Raw genomic sequence first — 22,141 nt, 5'->3', positions numbered from 1 at the left:
CTGCTACACAGAGTGTAAAGTGGGATGAGGTTGGACCAATGGGCATAAACCAGATCTCACAAGTCGTGGTATGCCATGCTCAGAAGATTAGAGGTGGGATCATGCTGCGATTTTTTTTTAGCAGACAATGTGATCCAGTTTGCATTTTTTAAAGATGACTGGCTGCACAAGGGGGACAACTGAGGCAAGGAGCTCAGAGAGGAGGTACTAAGTCTGAACTAAGTCAGCGGCAGTGAAGATGGGAAAAATATATAGGTAGGAGTTAGTTAATAGGGCTTGGTGATTAACTGGAAGTGAGGAGGGATAAAGAGCCCTCCCGGATACCTGATCTGGGCCACTGAATGGATAATGGGGCCATTCGCTGGCACCAGAACACTGGGAAACAGGTTAATGCAAAATACAAGCTCATTTTGGTAAATGGTGAGTTTGTGCTGCTTGTGGAATATCCAGGGGGAAGTTGCTTTCTGCAGTCTGGAGCTCAGAGAGGTCTGGGCAGAGTGACAGATTTGGGAGTTGTGGGTGTAGAGTCTTAAAGTCCATAGGAGTGGCTGAGAAGGGAAGGGCCCAAAGCAAGTGGCAACCACCTAGGGTCCCTGCTCTCAAAGTACTTGTCCTCCTGAGGTGGAGTGAAACCCTGCAGAAAGGCTTATAACACCAGAAAGACTGGGCTCTGTACTTTAGTGAGGAATGGTCAGAGAGTTCTGGGCTCCTGAATGGGGAAGATGCTAGGCTAATTTAAGACCAAGCTCTCTCTTGGCAATTCAGCTTCGAGGGAGAAAAGGGGACCTGAGCTGCAGTTGTGAGATATAACCACCAGGTGGCGACTCAGCATCTCCTTGTGCCAGATTTTCCCCGCTCTGCCAACCAGCCAGACCCAGAGGGCAGGAGAAATTGCCAAAGGCTGGGAGGAGGGTGGCTGTGTCAATCAATAAAGGAGGCAGGCCTGAGTTTTTTCTTAACATCAAATCCAAATGCAAGCTCTCTTTCTGAAATGAGAGGGAAATATTTGAGCCTGGGAGATGAGCAATATGCCAAGTATGCCAAATGGGAGCCTGTGATATCTGAACATGAGCACCTATGTGTCAATACATGTCCTGTGTTCCATGCGTAGGATTGTTTCCCAAGAGTGTCTCTATGTTGTGTGTCCCCATGTGCCCAGGATAGTCTGCATATGTACCCCTGTGCACATCCCAGGCCTCCACATATGCACATCTGTCCCAGAGAGTGGGCAAACAGCAATGCCCTCCTCCATGACTCAGCAAACAAGGAGTCCCTCAGCCCAGAAAGAGAAGAGTGACAGAGTCCACAGTCACAAAACCTGGTAGCTTGTAGCAGATCATGAACATCTGTCTCCCAGTAGCCATAAAGCAAAATCATTTATCAGATGATCTCCTCAGATTGTACCTGGTTTCTATGTCTAGCTACCGAGGGTCATGGAGGCTTCCTAAAAAGATCCCTCAACCAGCTGAGGAATTGATAAACTCATCCACTCACCATTTATTTAATAAGCATTCACCGAGCACTTGCCATGCACCAAAGCCAGTGCAGGACACAGTCTCTGTTTCTCCTTTCATCTTCTTGTGAGGTAGTTCATGTGGCAGAAAAGAAAAATCAGTTGCAGCTGTGAAGAGCCTGGAATGCTGGTTAGGGTGTTTAAACTTTTTTTCCCTGAAGATGGGCCATGGGAAGCCCCAGGAGAGTTTTCAACAGGAAGGTTACATGGTCCAGTCACTCTTTTTTTTTTTTTTTTTTTTTTTTTTTGAGAGCGAGAGAAAGCACGTGCACATGAACAGGGGAGGGGCATGAAGGGAGGGAGACAGAGGATCTGAAGCAGGCTCTTGCAGGGCTTGAACTCACAAACCGTGAGATCATGACCTGAGCCAGAGTCAGATGCTTAACTGACTGAACCACCCAGGCGCCCCTTTGGTCCAGTCACTCGTATTGCTAAGTGGAATTGGAGGTGCGTCAGAAGAGTAATGAATGAAGAAGGCAGGAGACCAGTTAGGGGGTTGTTGTAATGGTCTAGGCAGTGGTTCTCAAACCTTACTGAGCTTCTGAGTCACCTTATGAGTTTATCAAAACACAGATTTCCAGTCCCCACACTCAGGTTTATTGCCTCAGTAGGTCTGGGGTGAGTTCCAGGAAGTAGCACTTGTAACAAGTTTGTAGACGTTGTAGGTGATGCTGGCCCAGGAAGCACACTTTGAGAACTCTACTGGTCTATGAGAAAGAGTATGGGAGCTTAAAGGGCTGACAGAGGGGTGGAAATACATGTTTAAGGGTTAGAAATGACGACACTACATGAGGATTGGCTTATGAGGATGAAGGGAAAGTCAGAGTCTGGGATGACTGTTATTAATTTGAAGGATGGTGGTGCCATGTGCAGAGCTGTAGAACACGGAAGAAGAAGCAGGTTGGGGTGGGTAGCAGGGGTGGAGGGGATGTTGATCATGATGTTGATGGGGTGGGTAGCAGGGGTGGAGGGGATGTTGATCACTCGAGGACTTGGAAAGTTTCAGATGGCTGCAACAAGATGTCTGGAAGAAATATCCACCTGGAAATTGCATCTGTGGGTCTATCTAGTAAGAGATACAGACTAGAGATAAAGTTGAAAGAGAACAGCCAACTAACAGTCACTAAAGTCTTGAGAAGGAACTCACTCACTCACTCATGAAGAGTGTAGACAGGAAGAAAATGTGGAAGCCTCAACACTGAGAATGAATAACTGACATGAAGGATGTGGGTGAACGATGAGATAGAAATGGAGGCTGGGGAGTGGTCAGAGTAGAAAGGAAGAGAACGAGACAAGAAGGGGGTGTCTTAAGCTACAGCAAAGTAGGGTGAGAAACACAAGGAAGCCACTGGACAGGCAGCCTGTCCTGTCATCCTGGCTTTCCCAAGTCTGCTGGAGAGAGTGAAGGATCCCCAGACCTGGGCACGGGCATTACCAGCCTTGCTGCTCCTGGACCTCCCCTATAGGGGTCCACCAACCTGCATGCCATGCACTAACCCACATACACCTGTCCTGGAGCCTCACTTCTGATGTCCTCTGGCTGAATTTGAGGGTGGGGGAGAAGGCCTCTCATCCCAGACTCACACACCTGCATATACAGACACACGCAAACATACTCCAGTCCTCTGGTCTGGCCTGGGCATGGAGGTAGCAGTGCCGTCCAGCTCTGCTTCACCCACCACCCTAGCTGGTGGTTCCAGCTTCCAGAAGGTTCTTAGGGATGCTGCTTTCAGCCTCCTCCCTCACAGCCCCCCAGGCTGAGATGACCCAGACCTGAGCACTACACCTGCCACGTACCCCTGGAATAGTACAAGTCTCCTCCACACACATTCCACGGGTCCATCTGCCTGTCCTCTGTAATCTACCTCCATGTTTTCACCTTTCCTTTCTCATCATCTGCTTCACTGGAAAGGGGCCTCAGAAAACATCTAGTCTTCTCTGCGCTCCCCTACTTTGTGGCCGCTGCTGTTGAAGTTACAGGAACTGAGGTCAGAGAGGAAGAGGGACTTGTTCAAGAGCACAGGTAGGTGCAAGTCAGAACTAAATTCTTAGGTGCCTGAGAGGGAGGCAGTACAGGATAGTAATTCCCAGCACTATATAGAGAGGCTGGAGGCAGGCCACCCTGGTGCTGCCACTCACCTGGCTGCTTGACCTTGGGCAAGTCCAGTTCACCTGTCTGTACCTCTTCTTCCTCACCAGAGAATGTGAGACTGATACAACTCAGTATTCATCAGGTACTTGGCGAAGTAACAGCACACTCTGTCATAAGAGCTTGCTGTGGTTATTTCCTCTATGCCTTGGCCTGAGCATCTTCTTGCCTTTTTTTTTTTTTTTTTTTTTTTTTTTTTTTTTTTTTTTTTTTTTCCCATCTTTCTGCTTTTTAAAATTCCTATTCTTCTTAGTATTCCTCTCATTTCCCTTTCTTTCATCCTTGCCCCTGCTTCTCAGGAGGAGAGGGTTGGGTTTGGGGAGAAAGAAAGGTGGAGAGACTGCAGAGACCAAAATGATCTTGAGAGCCAGCCAGTGCCTGCCATGATAACACACACACAGCCTGCCCTCCTAAGTGTGATGGCTGCACACCATCACGTGGGGAAGTTACACACATACTCAATCAGCCCAGGCTCTAGTGGCTTCAGAAACATCTGGAGCCCTTCTCAGGTGGAACTCATGCTGAACCCCGCTGGACAACTCTCTCTCAGTTTGTGTGTCCAGGTTCCTCAGACCCTGGCTTGGCACTGGGAGTTATCAGCCACCAGAAGGCTGAGTGAAGAGGGCACTCTTTGAGGGTCTTTGATCCAGAAACATTCAGAAAGATTGTGATGGTCCTCTACACACACAAACGCACGCACGTGCATGCACGCTGACACAGGGGTGCACATGAGCCAGTGGGCTTGAGTCTTCAGCCCACAAATTTCTTCCACATTGACGATGGCCACATCCATAGTCCGGTGAAGTGGTTAGCGAAAGGACGGATACCCACTTTACAGACTAGGAAGCTGAGGCCCAGGAAGAGCAGCGATTTGCTCAGAAGCAAATAAAGGCGATAGAGCTGAAATTCAAACCCAGGACCCCTACATCCTAGCTTCCAATCCTTCTCTGTTTCACCACAGCTGGGATTTGAGCCCAGAAGGCGTCTCAGAGCAAGCGGGAGGTGGGGGGGGGGGATTGAATTCACGCCCCGCTACCCACCCCATGGGGTCGCCCCAAAGCCCCGCCTCCCCTTGAACGGTCGCTGGGGAGAAGGGAGAAAGCGGCCACAGCGTGTCTCTTTAATGCGCGCCCCGGAGGCCCAGCGCGCCCCCGCCACTATAACTGGAGTGCATGGAGCGGGCTGCGCTCAGAGGAAGAAGGGCGGGCGCTGGGCACCCGTTGACCGACTTTTCCAAGTGTGATCAGCGCCCGTCCGGCCCACGTCCCGCCTCCATGGATCCGCCCGGGGGCGCCCACAGCTGAGGACCCGACGCCCGCCCGCCCGGCTCTCGACCGAGTGGCACCCCGCCGCCCCAAAGGGACCCCCGCGGGCTGTGCAGGCTCCCCGCGCCTCTTACCGCAGCGCTCGCCGTCGGGCGAGGGCTCCGCCGCCGCCACGCCTCGTGCCCCGCGCTGCCCACCCCATGCTGGTGCACACTTACCCCGCCATGGTGAGTAGTCTCGGGGCCCGGGACCCCGAGTGCTGGACCTGCCGGACCTCCGCCTCCAACGAAACCTCGGAGGGAGGGGGCCACAGGGACTCGGCCAGCGGCGGACGGTGCGGGTGCGCGCGCGAGAGACCGCTGTCCCAGCCCGAGGCTCCGGCGCCCGCGGGCCACCCTGGGACAGACCTCAGGCCCCCGGACGCGGGCAGGACGGCAGCCGGATCCCCGCGAGCTGAGGAGGGTCCTCTAGGGCCGAGGTCCTTTCAGCTGCCAGCGGGCCGCCTAACGCGCCCCTCTCCTTCCCCAGGAGCGCCCCGACGGGCTGGGCGCAGCGACAGGCGGGGCCCGCCTGTCGTCCCTGCCCCAGGCGGCCTACGGGCCGGCGCCGCCACTCTGCCACACGCCGGCCGCCGCCGCCGTTGACTTCCAGCCGCCCTACTTCCCGCCGCCCTACCCGCAGCCGCCACTGCCCTACGGCCAGGCGCCCGACGCCGCTGCCGCCTTTCCCCACCTGGCCGGGGACCCGTACGGCGGCCTGGCACCCCTGGCACAGCCGCAGCCTCCCCAGGCCGCCTGGGCCGCGCCCCGCGCCGCCGCCCGCGCCCACGAAGAGCCGCCCGGCCTGCTGGCGCCGCCCGCCCGCGCTCTGGGCCTCGACCCGCGCCGCGACTACGCCACCGCCGTGCCCCGGCTCCTGCAAGGCCTGGCCGACGGGGCGCACGGCCTGGCCGACGCGCCCCTCGGCCTCCCAGGGCTGGCGGCGCCGCCCGGCCTAGAGGACCTGCAGGTGAGGCCTGAACGGTCCGGGATGGGCCAGGACCGGCCGCGGTGATTTTAGGACTTTGGCTGGAGGCACGGTGATGAAGGCGGGCGCCCGACTTTTCTCTCAGCCTGCGACTTCTCACTCCGAGGATGAGTCCCAAGTCTGGGTTAGATGCTGCCTGGCCATTAAGGCGTCCTGGCACCGACTCACTGCACGGCAACCCTCGGTGGAGTAAATGGGCAGGGGTTTCGACCACTCCTCTAGCTCTCCGCTGGGTGGCGTGGGGCATCTGAGCCCCCGCTGGGGCAGCCTGTGCCCCCTGAGAGAAGCAGAGGATTTGCCTGTCCAAGGTTCAAAATTCCCCCTTTCACATGGCATGGCGAGGTATCCAGGGCTCCAGCTGCACGGCAGTCCTGGTCCTGCGGGTCACCCCAAGCGTAGGTGGTGAGCAGAGGGCAGAGCAGACAGGACCAGGACCAGGGACTGCAGGAGCTTGGGAAGTGACAGGGGACTAGGTCCACAAGCACCCTTACCACTGCCTCTCCTATTTGCAGGCCATGGATGAGCCGGGAATGAGCCTTCTGGACCAGTCTGTGATCAAGAAAGGTAAGGAACATCGTGCATCTGCCAGGGCAGAACTGGGCCCCCCACCCCATTCCCCAGGGTGGAGACCCATTTCCTTCCCCGTGGAGTTTGCCTCCTATGTGTCGCTGGGTTCAATGGCCAGCGGACCCTCTTACTAGTCCATTAGGGGGGCAGCAAAGCCTGGGGTTCTGGCCAGAGCCTGGGCAGCTGGGCAGGTTGGCATGTTGGCCCCAGAGCCTGCAGCCTGGGGTGGGCTGGGCCTATCTTGCTCACTCTGCTCCCCGGGCCACCCATGCCCCGCAAAGGGGCTTGGCCTCTTTCTATGAAGGGGAGGGCACTTTGGATCTGGAGTTAATTTGCAGAACAAGTTAAACTACTTTCCTGTCTCCTAAGAGGTGGGAATGGGAATGCCATTCCCATGGATTTCATTAAATTATTTCCTCATTACAGAGTCTTACCATTTCCTAGCCTGGCAAGCTTTCCTGTCCAGCAGGGCCTTGGGGTCGATTAGGGGGTGGGAGAAACTCGAGTTTCCCTGAAGAGTCTTCTCTTCTTTCAGGAGCCTCTTTACACATTTAGAGTTATATGAGTTGGTGTGTGAATATCATCAGTTAGTCTGAGTGCAGGAGGGCCAAGGCCTGCCTGCTCCTGGATGTGAGTTCAGGGTCCTGTACATGTCTATATGTTTCTTTCCTAGGTGTCTTTCTGGTATTTCTTGGTGTGTAAGTGTGTCTGTTGCTAAGTGTGTGATGTGTGCCTACTAGGTTAGTGTATATTTCTGAGTGTTTGGGGGTCTCTATGTGTGTATCAAGGTCTTTGTTGTGTCCTGGAATTTGTTTGTTTGTTTGTTTGTTTGTTTGTTTGTTTTTGGTGCTGAGGATCTCTAAGCATGTGAGGATCACTCCCTGTGTGTTTTGGTGGGTGTTTGTGTCTCTGCACTGGTAAAAGTCAGGGGTTTGAGACATGCCCTCCAGTGGATTTTCTGGCTTGGGGGACCGGGTTCTGGACGTGCCAGGAAAAGGTGAGAAAGAGAGAGTAAGAGACAGAGAGTCAGAGGGGTACAGGCTTTGGGTGGGCTCCTTAGATTTGGGGTGGGTGTCCTGGGAGGAATTCTATGAAACCTGCAGTGCCTGGGGCAGGTGCTGCTCCTGTGGGATTTGGCTCCAGTTGTTTTTCAAAAGAAAGAATTCAAGCCCAGGCTTTGTTTGCCCTCCCGTGTTGGGGGCTGGAGTGGGATTGGGGGCTGGGGGCTGGACTTCCAGGAGTTGGGGCTGGGTTACCAGGGGCTGGGAGTTAGTTGGACAACCTAGAGTATGGAGGGTGGGGGGGTGGGGGAGGGAAGATGAAGGGACAGGCTTCCTGGAACTTAGGTGGGGAGGACGCTGGGAACCCCCGCTTCCTGGAGCAGGAGCTGAGGTTGCAGGCGCTGCGTTGGTTTAGTGGACTTTTTGGAACCCGTCGGAAGTAAGAGCTCGGTCTGCAGTTGGCAAGAAGAGCCTGTCGCTGGGCCCCCAGTTCCCGACTTCTGCCCGGGCTGGAGAGCCTGGGGGGGCGGGGGGGGGGCTAGGCACACTGACTCCCTCGGGGAGGCCAGCCCCTTGCGTTTTGGGAAGGAACTCGGGATCCTCTGCCCTGGGGAAGGGTAGAAGGATCAGCTGGGGCTCTGAGTACCTTAAACCCCAATCCACAAGCAGGTCAGGAAACTGGCTGCAAGGAGGAACTGGAATTGCCCCGAGTTGGTTTCTCTCAAAGGACATCAGCTGCCATAAATTGCGGGTCCTTGGTGTGCGCCGGAATCCCCGACGGCGGTCCTAAGACCGCAGTGAGTGCGGCCGGATTGTCCAGAGGGGCTGCCCGCTGGGCCTCGCGGGGAAGATGTGGGCGCTGGTGCCGCGCCAGACGTCGGGGCCGGGGGCGCACACACCCGCCGCACCGCAGTGCCAGCCTGTCGGTGGGAGAGCGCAGCGAGGTGGAGCGCGGCGACCTGAGCGCCCCATTCCGGACGACGGGTCACACGGCCGGGAGCGCTGCAGCAAAGGGAGAGGGGTGAGAGCCGGGGACCCCTGCGGAGGGGAGGGCCCGGTTCCGTAGCCGCGAGCTTGGGCTTGGGCCCGCGCGCCGCGCCTTTGGGGAGGAGAGAGGGTCAGTGCCGGCGCTTTCGAGCTTTGCAAAAGCCGAGGCAGAGCTGGTCCCGGAGGTCTTGACCTAAGCGGCTGCCTAGGCAGGTGACGGCGCGGAGCCCCTGTGGCTAAGCAGGCGGCCGGGCTTAGAGCCCTGCGCGCAGCGGGCACTTTTCGCCAGGGACTTCCGCTGTCGCTGCGGGACTCGGGGGTGGGGTGGGGCGTGGATTTGCGCCCTTCTTCGCCCTCAGGCCCTACCGATGACATCGGGAGCCCCTGTAGTATCTTGAAGACCTCTGACACCTGCCGCGGGTGGTGGGGGCCCCACCGGCCTGCCTGGGCCCTGGAATTACAGAAAGTCATTCTTGGCTGGCTGACGCATCAGATTCCTCCAGCTCCTCCCGGCCCTGGAGGGAGCGGCAGCTGTGTCGCGGGCAGTTGAGATCCTGGGTGCGAAACGGAGGCAACCCCAGCCCTACCCCAGAAGCAGCCTTCCAACCACAGGGTATCGCCGGGGAGGGGAGCCCGGAAGCTCCCGAGAGCCCAGACCCTGGTTGTAAAACTTTCGCTACTCTAGGCACTTGTCCTGGAGGGGAGGGAAGCGAAGCCTCCGCCCCCATCACACACTTCCCGGTCTGCTGCCCCTTGCAGTCAGGGTGTGGGTCCGGGGGTGGCAGACGGAGCCGAGGCCGACCCAAGGAGAAGCGAAGAGCCCTCCATTTTCTGCCCATGTTTGTCACCTACAGTTTTGCAATCTTTCCTAGGGGCACAGAAAGCAGGTGGGACTGGTGGGGGAGACAGACCTGGATGGGAACATTCTCTAGCGGAGAAAGGTAGTGAGGCGGATCTCTACTGGTGGCTTGGGAGCTTAGAGGAGGAGCATTGAGTGTCTGAGGCTGGGGGGCTTCCTACAGGAGAGGTTAGGATGGGTCTCCCTAGGTGCATGCGTGTTTGTTGAATGAATGAGCGATGGGTTTTGAAGTCTGAGTGCACTGGGAGAGAGGGTGTACAAAGGGCTACGATATTTTCACCACACTAGGCACAGCATGTGCAAATGCCCTCCACTGTGGAAAAAGCCAGACAGGTTAAACAGGTTGAAATCTGCGGGGTTTCTACAGCCACAGCTGGAGGGGAGTGGTTAAAATGAGAATTAAGAAAAATACCTCCTCCCCACCAGGAGAGTGGGTGGTTGCCTAGTTGAGGGTGGGCTCTGTGGTCCAATCTCTCTCAGGGTCTCCAAGGCAGCGGCTGAGGGAAATAGCCACTCTCTCCTCTGCTCTCCTTGGCTCTTGGGAAGGAAAGGGAGGGGGAGGGTCTGGACTTCCAAGTCCATCTCTACAGGGCCAGGCCTAGGGTGGGGTAAGTGAACTACTCACCTCTGAGGCAAGGTTTAGATAAATAATATATCTCAATGCAATAATTTAAAATAAGAGGTATTGCCAAAAATCCATGATAAACAAAAATCCGAGTTTTGCATAAAGACAGGATCTGATCTGGCATTTCTGCATTCCTGCCTCACTCGCCTCCCAGGCCTCTGCTCCAGCAAGAGACTGAAAAACCAGTGCCCATGCAGACAGAGTTTGGATGGTAGCTGAGGGCCACATGGGACAGGGGAGTGAAGGTTAGCCCGAAGGAAACTTAGCCACCCAGGGGAGATGAGGAGGCTCCAGTGGGCTGGGAGGGGTGTCAATACCCCTCCTGTCTACCTTTCTCCAGCTGCACCCCATTGCCATGGGGACCAGTGTACCCTAAGTGTGGGCTAAGGAGCCACATACATCAGAATCTCTTGGAGATGCTTATTTAAAAATGCAGATTTCCGGGGCGGCTGGGTGGCTCTATGGGTTAAGCAGTTAAGCATCCATCTTTGGCTCAGGTCATGATCTCACAGTTTGTGAGTTCGAGCCCCCGCATCGGGCTCTGTGCCAACAGCTCTGAGCCTGGAGCCTGTTTCAGATTCTGTGTCTCCCTCTCTCCCTGCCCCTCCCCCCCTTGCAGTCTGTCTCTCTCAAAAATAAACAAACATTAAAAAAATTTTTAAATGGGGGCGCCTGGGTGGCGCAGTCGGTTAAGCGTCCGACTTCAGCTCAGGTCACGATCTCGCGGTCTGTGAGTTCGAGCCCCGCGTCGGGCTCTGGGCTGATGGCTCAGAGCCTGGAGCCTGCTTCCGATTCTGTGTCTCCCTCTCTCTCTGCCCCTCCCCCATTCATGCTCTGTCTCTCTCTGTCTCAAAAATAAATAAAAACGTTAAAAAAAATTAAAAAAAAAATTTTTAAATGCAGATTTCCTGGGCACCACTCCACACCTATTGAGTGAGAGTCTGTGGAAGTGTGGCCCTGGAACTTACATTTTTTAACAGATTTGTTGAAGTAAAACTTACATACCTAAAATTCACCCATTTAAGAGTATAATTTGATGATTTTTAGTAAATTTATGGACTTGTGTAGCCATTATCACAATCTGCCTTTTTTTAAAAAGTTCATTTATTTTTGAGAGAGAGAGAGAGAGAGAGAATGCTAGTGGGGAAGGGCAGAGAGAGGGGGACAGAGAAGATCTGAAGTGGACTCTGCACTGACAGCAAGGAGCCTGATGTGAGGCTTGAACTCACCATCCAAACTGTAAGATCATCTTGACTTGAGCCCAAGTCAAGAGTCAGAGGCTCAACAAACTTAGCTACCCAGGTGGCCCCACAATCTGTCTTAAGACATTTCCATCACCCTCCCCAAAATTCCCTCATTCCCGTTTGTAGTTAATTCTTATTCTCACCTCAAGCCTTAGCCAACCACTGATCTTTCTTTCTATAAATTTGCCTATCCTGGACATGTTATATCAAAGGAATATATAAATATGCAAACGGTGCATCAAGCTTCTTTTACTAAACATAATGTTTTTGAGGTTCATCCGTGTCATAGCAGGTGAGAGTAGTTGGTTTCTTCTCGCGTTGCTGAGCTGTACTCCATTGCACGGAGGAAACACATTTCATGCATCCATTCATCAGCTGACACTTGGATTGTTTCCACTTTTTGGCTACTAGGAATAATGCTGCTGTGATCATTCATTTGCATGTCTTTGTGTGGACATATGTTTTCATCCCTCTTAGGTAAATTCCTAAGAATGAAATTGCTGGATGTTATGGTAAGTTTGTATTTCATTTTCTAAGAGACTGGCATGCCATTTTCTAAAGGGGCTCTTCTGTTCTACATTTCCACTAGCAACGTGGGAGGGTTCCAGTTTCTCCACATCTTCACCTACACCTGATTGATTTATAATAGCCATCCTAGTGTACTTCAGTATAGTTTTAATTTGCATTTCCCTAATGACTAACGATATCGAGCACTTTTTCACGTGCTTACTAGCCATTCATGTATCATTTTTAGTGATATCTATTCACATATTGTGACCATTTTCCAGTTGGGTTGTTTATCTTCTTATGGAGTTACAAGGCTTCTTTACATATTTTGGATTGTCATCCTTGATCAGATATGTGATTTGCAAATATTTTCTTCAAGTTTATGGCTTGTCTTTTAATTTTCCTAATAGTGTGTTTTTTTTTAATTTTTAAAAAATGTTTTATTAATTTTTGAGCGAGAGAAACAGTCCAAGTTGGGGGTGGGCAGAGAGAGGGGGAGACACAGAATCCAAAGCAGGCTCCAGGCTCTGAGCTGTCAGCACAGAGCCTAACATGGGGCTCGAACCCACGAGCTGCAAGATCATGACCTGTGCTGAAGTTGGACACTTAGCCAACTGAGCCACCCAGGTGCTCCCTTAATAACGTCTTTTGAGGTGCAAATATTTTTAATTTTACTGAGTCCACTTTATTTTCTTTTATGGATCATGCTTTTTAGGGTTGTATCCAGGAACTCGTTTCCCAGCAAAAAGATTTTTCTCCTATGTTTTCTTCTAGACAGAATTGAAATTTTAACCAGCCTTCTGGGAGAATCTGTTGCACACTCCCCACATTCAGTGGTCAGACAGTATCTACCACCTGTGGATGGAGTGTGTAGACAGGTGTGAGTCTTGTCTGACGCGTTGAACAACTAGGTGCTCTTGTGTCTGTAGTAGGAGTGTGTGTGTGTAAATGGCTTCTGCTTGTGTGATGGGGGTGGGTGTGGGGTGGGACACCATGAATATACCACTTCAGCCTCGGGAGTCACTGCGGTGCAGGAAGCAAACACCCGTGTCCCTGCTTTGTAGTCTGTGCTAGTTTAATTCTTACCTCCATGACTGTCCCTTTCTCATGCCATCCCCTTCCTAACCTTGGGTTCCGTCCCTCTTGCCATTTTTTTTTTTTAATTTTTTTTTTTTTCAACGTTTTTTATTTATTTTTGGGACAGAGAGAGACAGAGCATGAACGGGGGAGGGGCAGAGAGAGAGGGAGACACAGAATCGGAAGCAAGCTCCAGGCTCTGAGCCATCAGCCCAGAGCCTGACGCGGGGCTCGAACTCACGGACCGCGAGATCGTGACCTGGCTGAAGTCGGACGCTTAACCGACTGCGCCACCCAGGCGCCCCCTTCTTGCCATTTTTGAGGGAAGAAGCTCTGAGGACAAGTGGGGGGAAGCAGCAAAGTCTGTCATTCACATACACAAACACACGTCCACCTGTCATGCACCTACACTTAGCAGCACCTGTATTTGCATAAATCCAGCATACACTCTGTTTCACTGTATCAACAGGAGCAAAAGCACTCGCAGATATCCATATGCATGCTGCCACATTCCTACAACACTCAGGAGGGCAGAAACTATGTCTGTGTGTACAGCTGGGGATCAGCGCTTCTTCAGTGAGTAGGTGCACACATGCACAATCTTGCTCCTTGCTCTGTCCGTGACAGGCATCATGGTTTGTGGAGAGTCATTTGTGACACACGTATGCTCACATATGTCCCTGTTTGCACATGCACAAACAGCCCCACACAGCCTCGGTCTCCCTCTTGTCTTATGGGGCCTGGCCTCAGGGAGCCCCTCGTTTGAATAGAAGTTGGGATGGAGGAGGTTGCTGGAGAAGAGAATTTTCTGTTCCTTCTGACTACTCCCTCTGGCTAGGGGTCATGGGAGGGAGGATAGTCATTCTGCCCTTCTTTTTATTTTTAACTTATTAATTTGTAGGTTTTTTTTTTTTTTAAGTCAAGCTTGAGGTATAAGTAACCTTATGTGTACATTTCTCTGAATTTCGACAAATATACACATATACTCATATAACTACCACAATACGATATAGGATAGTTCCATCACCCCCCAAAAAGTCCCCTCAAGGCAGAGGGACAGAGGTGAAGAGGGAGCCTGTACACAGGCCTGGGAGACACTGGGGCGGGAGGTGGGGATGGCTCTGGTTGCCTGTCCCGTGTCCATGTGTCTGTTGAGTTAGGATATCTTTGCTCCGCACTCTGGGAGGGGACTGGGATTAGGAAAAGGTCAGCGAGGCAGGATCAGAGCCTGTTTCTAATTAAAATGTTGATATTTTGTCACCAGGGCTTTTTTACATTAATTTATATTTTTTAAAAGATTGGATTAAAGTACCGTTTATCGTGCTTGCTGAGTTTTTGGTGCCCCCTTAAATTTTGCTCCCAAGGCGAGTGCCTTACTTGCCTCACCCTAGTTGGTCCTGCTCTGGGGACAGGGAACTTGCCTGGGGTAGAGTGTGTGCTGTTCATTCTCCCTATATTCCACCACCACCACCACCACCACCCCAACCCCCGCCCTTTTCCACCTCTCCCTCATCTCTTGGCCCCTCCTTGGACCCCAGGAGGAAGGGCACTTTTACTACCAATCATTAACAAAGGGATGAGGCTCTCCCAGTGCCCACCCTCTCCCCCAATCTGGGCTGTGGGCCATCACTCTTTTTCCCATTTCAGGTTTCAAGGGCCCTTGCTCCACTCATTTATCCCACATTCACTGATGCCCATTTATGCCAAGACCCTGCCCTCAAGGCACTGCTGGCTGGGAGGGAAGACAGCTGTGGAAGCAGACACGAAGGTTCAGTGTGGTAAGGTCAGGGCTGGAGGGAGACAGGGGGCTGGGGTCGTGGGGCCAGGAAGCTATGCCCTGGGGATGGTGCCTGCACTGATACTTGGGAAGGAGGAGGCCTGCTGGGGGTGGGGGTGGGGGTGGGGGTGGGGATGGGGATGGACGGTGAGCAGTTCTGTGGGGCTCAAAGAGCTCACACGCTGATGGTCCCCCATCCCAGGTGGCACTTCACTGTGTTCCATGCAGCTTGTGCTGGGTTTTTAAATTCTTGAATTGGTCATCAGGGTTCAAAGGTCCAGAGATTCCACATAGAAATCCAGAATCCTGGTTTCATCAGCAAACAAAGCAACCCGGAGTTCTGGCACTGTTGGTGTGTCCTGAGGGGTAACCCTCAGCCAAGTAGCGGCTTTCCACAGGGCGCCCCCGGTCCCCCACACCTTGCTTACTTGTTACCTGTTGTGCTCCCTCTTTGAAGTCTAGAGCTGCGCTGTCCACTGTGGGAGCCACCAGGCACATGTGCCTATTGGGCACCTGAAATGTGGCTAGTCCAAATTAAGATGGTCTATAAATGCAAAACACGCATTGAATTTTGAAGACTAAGTACAAGGAAAGAAGGTAAAATGGCTCATTAGTAATTTTCAAATAGTGATTACGTGTTTCCGTGCTAGTATTTTTGACACGTGGGGGAAAATAAAATATATTAAAATTGACCTCACATGTTTTTTTTTTTTACTTAAAAACATTTTTTAGAGATAAGAGTGTGAGCGGGGGAGGGGCAAAGAGAGAGGGAGACACAGAATCCAAAGCAGCTCCAGGCTCTGAGCTGTCAGCACAGAGCCCACACGGGGCTCGAACCCATGAACTGTGGGCTCGAACCCACGAACTGTGAGATCATGACCTGAGCTGATGTCAGAGCCTAACTGACTGAGCCACCCAGGCACCTCTCTTTTCACTTTTTGAAAAATGGGTACTAGGAAACTTGAATTTATATATGTGGCTCACAGTATATTTCTGTTGATCAGTGTGGGTTAAGAGCCTAGAGGACAACTGTGGAACCAGGCAAGAGGGGCAGGCAGCAGCCAGAACACAAAGAGGGTGTTATATGGAAGGCACTATGATTAAGGATGTGAACTTTGGAGTCTGTGATCAGAGTTCAAGACCCATTTCTGCTCCCTACTTGCTGTACCATCCATTCGAATCTCCTGAACTCTTAGTTTCTTCAGTTTGGAATTGGGATGGGTAATAGTATCTACCTCACAGAGCTGTCCACTTGGTATACAGTTGGCACTCATGATAGGCGACATCATTCTGCCTGCATGACGCTGGCATTTGATTCACAGGGAAGTGATGGGCACTGATGGGTTTTAGTCTGGAGGTCAATGTGTTTTGGAAAGATCCCTCTGAAGCAGGGCAGGGAGACCAGAACAGAGCTGTGCCAAATTTGGGGCAGGAAGTGAGTGAGCGTCTGTGCACCTGTGGAGAAGTGACTGCATCCAGGGCCCAGTGGGAAAATGAGAGCCTCAGGGCAAAGTGACGGACAGAATGTGGTGGGAGAGGGCAGTGTGGAGGGCACCACTGAGGCTTCTGGCTGGGGGGCCTGGTGGAAGGTGGGAATGCACATCCAGAGACAGAAAAGCTGGAGGGGCTCTGCCAGGCCGGGAACCGGTCAGCCTTGCTTACCTCTGGGTTCCCTGGCACACAGTGCTCGGCAAATATTTGCTGAATGGCTTAGGGCTAAGAGTGCTGCCTTTGAGGCCACAGTCCAGGGCTTGCTACTGGTTCTCAGTCTAGCAGCTGTGTGATCTCAGGCACACTGCTTCACCTCTCTGGGCTCCAGTCTCCTCATCTATACAATGGGAATAGTAAACATAGCCCCCTCATGGATTGTTCTGAGGATTCAGTGAAGTTATCCATGTAGCACATAGCATAGCGAGTGTTCAGTTAACTGTTGGCCCCAGGCTTCCCACTAATCCACACACACCCCAAACCCACACACAAGGACCACCGTCTCTCCCAAGGCTCTCACTTCCTTGGAGGAAGAGAAGCCCAAGTGGAAGCAAGTACTTCGATTTTTTTCTCTTCCACTTGAGGCTAAGCAAGAGCATAGAGGTTAGACCATGGGAAGAACTTTCTTTCTGAGCCAAGAGCATCTAAGTGGGTTTGAGAAAAGAGTCCCTTCTCTGTCCTACATAGATTAGTAGATAGTTTTGGGGAAAGGGGCTGTGGAGTGTATCTCTTTATTCTTGTCTCCTTGAGCATCCCATAGTGACTTGGTAGGGAGGCGGACAGCATCAGAGGCCTAATGGGGGCATAACCTTCCTGCCCCTGACATGTGGGAGTCCAAAGTCTCCAGGCCTTCACTGGTCTGAGGGTGGAATGTGGGGATCACAAGCAGGCAGGGAAGCTGGGGACTCCTTTCGTTTGTGCAGACCTAGCTGGGCCCTGCTGCAGTGACTCGGGGAGCCTGTCTCTGTATTTCCAACCTTCTCTTTGGTTGCACCTGCCCAGACTCCAGGACTCTGCAGAAGCTTTTTGGGTTTTAATAAGGAACCAGCCTCGCTCGGCAAAGGAACGCAGGTTCAGGACCCAGGCAATTCCAGGTTCAATTTCCACCACCCGTTAGCTGAGTGGACTCGAGTGAATCACGTTAACCTCAGTGTGCCCCAGTCTCTTCTTTTGGGAAGCAGGGACAGTAGGATAGCCCTCAAGCGCTGTGATGTTTAGACTCAGCTGTGTGCCTGCATGTGGCACGGTGCCCAGCACAGAGTCAGTGCTTCCTCGACTCTCCCACTGCACAGCTGGCTAGAGCCGGTGCCCTGTGGTCCCTGGCTCAGTGTTTCTCTCTCCCTTGCTCTTGCTTCTGTTCTGCAGTTCCCATCCCCTCCAAAGCCAGCAGCCTCTCGGCCCTCTCACTGGCCAAAGACAGCCTGGTTGGTGGCATCACGAACCCCAGTGAGGTCTTCTGCTCTGTGCCAGGCCGGCTCTCTCTGCTCAGCTCGACGTCCAAGTACAAGGTGACGGTGGGGGAGGTCCAGCGGCGACTCTCACCTCCCGAGTGCCTCAATGCCTCCCTCCTGGGCGGTGTCCTTCGCAGGTAGGACAGTCAGCCCACAGTTCTCTGCCCAAATCCGAGGTCATTTCACATCTCCTTAGGGGAGCAGAGAGGGGCCAGTCTCACCCCAGGCCACAGCCTCATCTCCATTTCTGCCTCCTTGGGGAACTGTGCCTGTTCTGGGGGGCAGGCCCAGGTCCCCAGCAGCTCCTACAGGTCTGTGGGCTTGGGGGTGGAGGTGGGGAAAGAAGCCTGGTCACAGAGAAGGGATGGAGGGCTTAACCATTTTGGGCAGAACGGACAAGGCTGGGTCTGGAGAAGAGAAAATGCTGTCTTATCCCCTCCCCCAAGGAAGGGACACCCCATTCCCTGTGGAGCATGGACCTCTCTGGTGTGTTTGTGTTTTGAAGTCCATGGTCTGTCTTCATAGTTTGGTGTCTGTCCCTCTCTGTGCACATCCTTGTGCCTGGGTAGAGTAGTTGTGCGTCAGGGCTGGGAGTTTTGATGTGTCTGAGGACAGTGTGTGTGTGGGGGGGGGGGGTGGGGACAGCCAGAAGTATATGTTCTCATGAGTGTGGGTTTCCTGTGTTACTTCTAGTGGGGTGTGTTGGCTGGAGTGTGTCCTGCTCTGTGTGTGATTGCACGTGCTTCTGGAGGTAGACATATGTGTGTTTACAGGTCTGTAGCTCTGTGTGGAGGCTGCATTTGTGCACATGTGGGCGTATCTCTATTCTTGGTCTCTTTGAGCACCCCAGAGAGGCTTGTATGAGTCCATGACTGTCAATACATATGTCCCTGGGATCCTGGCTTGGTGTGAACATGTGTTTCTGTGTCCCTGAGTGTCTAAGTCTGCGTGTGTCTGCATATGCCTGACTCTGTGGGTATGTGTGTGTGTTGTTATTGCCCTGGGTGTGTGTTCATTTGTGTGTGTTTATATATGTGTCCCTGGGTGACTGTGTGTCCCTATGTCTCTCTGTGTGCATGTTCTGCACATGGGTCTGTGTGTCCCTGGGTATCTGTGTATGGCTCAGATTGTATGCTCAAGTGGGGAAAAAGGACCCCAAGATTCTGGCCTACCCTTCCCTGCCCCAGGCTATCCCTGCTGTTGAGAGGATTGGAGAGATATGAGTAGCTCTTACAGCAGGGTGCTAGACCCCCCACCCCCATCTTGGCTGCAAAGCCAGTGAGGTTAGGAAGATATTGGGAAGAGGCTGAGAGAGGCCCCTGAACATCCCCAGGGCCAGACCCAAGCCTTGGCACAGGCTGTTGGAGGCAGAAAGGGCCTGTTGGGATCACTTAGACATATGCTTCTTTCTTGTCTTCATAGTGTCTGTTTGTCTCTCTCCCCTGTGCATGTCAAGGGCCAAGTCCAAGAATGGGGGCCGCTGCCTGCGCGAACGGCTAGAGAAGATTGGGCTCAATTTGCCAGCTGGCCGTCGCAAGGCCGCCAATGTGACACTTCTGACTTCACTGGTGGAGGGTGAGTGAGGCCTGAGGATGGGTGTCAGTGTGAGCATGAGGGGAACTATGTCACCCAGTGTGACAGCATGTGGCTGTCCCTGAGACAAGAGGGTGTGTCATGTATGAGTAAGGGGTGTGTGTGATACATGTGTATAGTCTTTATGTGCATGGGCATGCGTACACATGCAGGTGCATGGGGGTGAGGTGGGGGTAGGGGAGGCGTGGCCAGTGTTTGGAGGTGGTAAAGGGATGAGGGGGTAAAAGTCCCTTCCCTGGACATTGACAACTCTGGGCTCGATCATCTCAACCCCAGGCTCTGGGATACATGGTGGCCTCAGCTGCCACCCCTGAGCTCAGAGCCCATCCTCCACGGCCCCAAGAGCAACGGGATTAGGTCTGAGGCTGCTCTGGGAGGGAAACCATAGGAAGTATCTATAGAAGCAGGATGGGGCAGAATAGCCCCTGGCCAGGGGGTCTGAGGTCCAAGGCTGTGCTCCAGGCTCAGAGGTACACCTGGCTGTAGTGACAGCTCATTGCTCTGCCTCTCCTCCCCACAGGAGAGGCCGTGCACCTGGCCCGAGACTTTGGCTACGTCTGTGAGACTGAGTTCCCAGCCAAGGCAGCTGCCGAGTACCTGTGCCGACAGCACGCTGACCCCGGGGAACTGCACAGCCGCAAGAGCATGCTGCTGGCCGCCAAGTGAGTGAGGGTGCCACGCATGGGTGCTTTGGGGCACCATGCACAGGCTGTCATGGGCGCCATGCATAGGCACGTGTAGGTGCAATGCAGACACAAACACCAAGCATGGGTGCACTGGACACCACTCACATGTACACATGGTGTGCAAGTGGCCCCACAGGGACACACATGGACACGTGAACATTTCTGGGTTCTATGCATCAGCAAAAATGGTGTCACAGCCAGGCTTACATAGGCCCATGTGTGCGTCCCACACGTCCGTACACTGCCCCATGGCATCACCAGCCCCAGTCCCAACATGGTGGTCTTGCTTCCCCTGCCTAAGCCTTGCCCATAGGCCCTTTTGCTCCAGTGACTTCCCTCAGGGAACCAAGACATACCGAGCTGCAAGTTGACCCTCTCTTGTCCTTGCTTCACACCTGACCCCTCTGCAAATCCCCTTGGTGGCTCCCTCACCACCACTCACATGCTACAACCTCAACTCTGGTCTCCTAATCTCACTCCTAGACCTCATCCCAGTGCCCAACCATTCCCTCAGATTTCCTGCACATGCACTGCTCCTCTGCCCGAGAACCTTCAATGCCCCCCCGCCCCCAGCTACTGCATTGATTTTCAAACTACGTTCTGTGCGATGCCTTAAGGCCTACTTAATGAACTGGTATTCCATTCAGATTTCATTTTTAGAAGGGTCCCATTGCAAGAAGAGGCAGAAAGAGGTAAGAAGGGTTAAGTCCAGACTCCTTTGAGGACCCTACAATCTGGCCAGCCCAAACCCCACCCACCGCAACTGACTTTCTGGCTGTATCCTGCCCTCACACCTGCTGCTTAGAACAACATCCAGTCCCCCACCTCCACTCTCCCTCCTTCAGGGCTTCTAAGGCAGAAATGGAGTCACAGACTCAAAGAACTCCTGTGTCTCCTGGGACGTTTGAGTTCATATCGTAGCTGGAGAAACATATCCAGGACAGGGCTCTCCTCACTCATTCATCAATGAACTCATCAACTCTGGGGCCTGGTCATGTGTAAAATGCTGACTGGCTTCCACAGTGATGCAGAGGTGAGACAGGAGTTATGTTCTCCTGCCTGAGCCACATGCAGGATGCAAAGAAATGAATAGTGGCCATGAACTGGAGCTAGACTCAAATCCCAGCTTAGTCACTTGGGCAGGTCACCAAACCTATCTGAAACCAGTTTTCTTACGTGGTGAGAATGGTTAATAACAGTATGTATCTGTTGTGAGGATTAAGTGAGATGACGCATACAGTGTTCTTGGCACAGCATCTAGGCTTCAATTCATATTCACCACTAACTATTATTTTAGTTCTTCAAGGCAGATTCTGGATTGTTCCCTAATTATTTCAAAGAAAAAGCTCTGTGAAGCACTGGGTGTTTGGGATGGGAGTGGGGAAGGGATCAAGGAAAGCTTCCTGGATAAGGTAGTAGAGCTGGATTGTGAATGTGGGTAGGACATCCACAGGCAGAGATTGTAGGGTATTGGCATATGCCATTTAGTAGCTGTGTGACATTGGGCAAGTCAGTTAATGTCTCCAAACCAGTTTCCTTCTCTGTAAAATGGGTATGACCATCATTTGCAGACTATTGACAGTGTCAGCAATCATAAATATATAAAAATTGCCCTGCACACAGTAGGTCCTTCTCTCAGCTCAGACCTTTGTCCTCTAACCTCCACCCCTGCTTCCTCCCTCCACCAGGCAGATCTGCAAGGAGTTTGCAGATTTGATGGCTCAGGATCGCTCACCACTGGGCAACAGCCGCCCAGCACTCATCCTGGAGCCCGGAGTACAGAGTTGCCTGACACACTTTAGCCTTATCACCCATGGCTTTGGTGGGCCCGCCATCTGTGCTGCCCTTTCTGCCTTCCAGAACTACTTGCTGGAGTCACTCAAGGGGCTGGACAAGATGTTTCTAAGTGGTGCGGGCAGTGGGCATGGTGACACCAAGGCTTCAGAGAAGGATGCCAAGCACAGGAAATAAATGCTTCTTCCACTGCCTCATCCCAGAGCGTTTCCCAAGGCCTGAAATGAGGCCTTAGTTCCTGGGGGTGGGCCTGAACGGATTAAAAGGTGGAGCTTGAGTCAGGCCAGAAAGAGAACATTCATCCAGAGACCGTGGGTGAGAGGGAGAAGGGGAGGTGGCCTCTCTGTGATGGTTTGTTGGTAAGTTAAGGGCCCAGATGTCTGTCGCATGGGTGCAATTTTCTGACCCTTGATTGCTGAGAAGTGCTTGGACAGGGAATTGGCATGGAGAAGCCTGGTTTTGTGGCTGAGCCCTGTGCCTCAGGGCACCTGGGCAGCGGTGGATACTCCTAGAGGCCAAAACCTTGCTGTTT

At 53.0% G+C, this 22,141-nt stretch overlaps 1 protein-coding gene across 1 annotated transcript; it reads left to right on the top strand.

The window, feature by feature from the left end:
- The first annotated feature begins 341 nt into the window (after nucleotides 1–341).
- TFAP2E (transcription factor AP-2 epsilon) lies at nucleotides 342–22,048 on the top strand. The gene is made up of 8 exons (XM_060621241.3): nucleotides 342–420; nucleotides 4,910–5,364; nucleotides 5,456–5,935; nucleotides 6,466–6,517; nucleotides 17,451–17,673; nucleotides 18,993–19,111; nucleotides 19,650–19,791; nucleotides 21,504–22,048. Exons 1-8 carry the CDS (start codon nucleotides 342–344, stop codon nucleotides 21,784–21,786), a joined length of 1,833 nt encoding a protein of 610 aa, XP_060477224.1. The 3' UTR covers nucleotides 21,787–22,048.
- Nucleotides 22,049–22,141: the final 93 nt, after the last annotated feature.

The sequence above is a fragment of the Panthera onca genome, chromosome C1 (genome assembly GCF_046562875.1).
Source record: "Panthera onca isolate mPanOnc1 chromosome C1, mPanOnc1 haplotype 2, whole genome shotgun sequence".
NCBI classification, from domain to species: domain Eukaryota; kingdom Metazoa; phylum Chordata; class Mammalia; order Carnivora; family Felidae; genus Panthera; species Panthera onca.
Note: the sequence above shows the minus strand (reverse complement) of the source record. Positions and strands in the feature narration are given on the sequence as shown.

Excerpts from the sequence above, each read along its gene's own strand:
- TFAP2E (XM_060621241.3), top strand. The coding sequence starts at position 342 with ATGGATAATGGGGCCATTCGCTGGCACCAGAACACTGGGAAACAGGTT. Across the intron at positions 5,365-5,455 it reads CGGACGCGGGCAGGACGGCA|GAGCGCCCCGACGGGCTGGG; the intron begins GCCGGATCCCCG and ends CTCCTTCCCCAG. Across the intron at positions 6,518-17,450 it reads CCAGTCTGTGATCAAGAAAG|TTCCCATCCCCTCCAAAGCC; the intron begins GTAAGGAACATC and ends TCTGTTCTGCAG.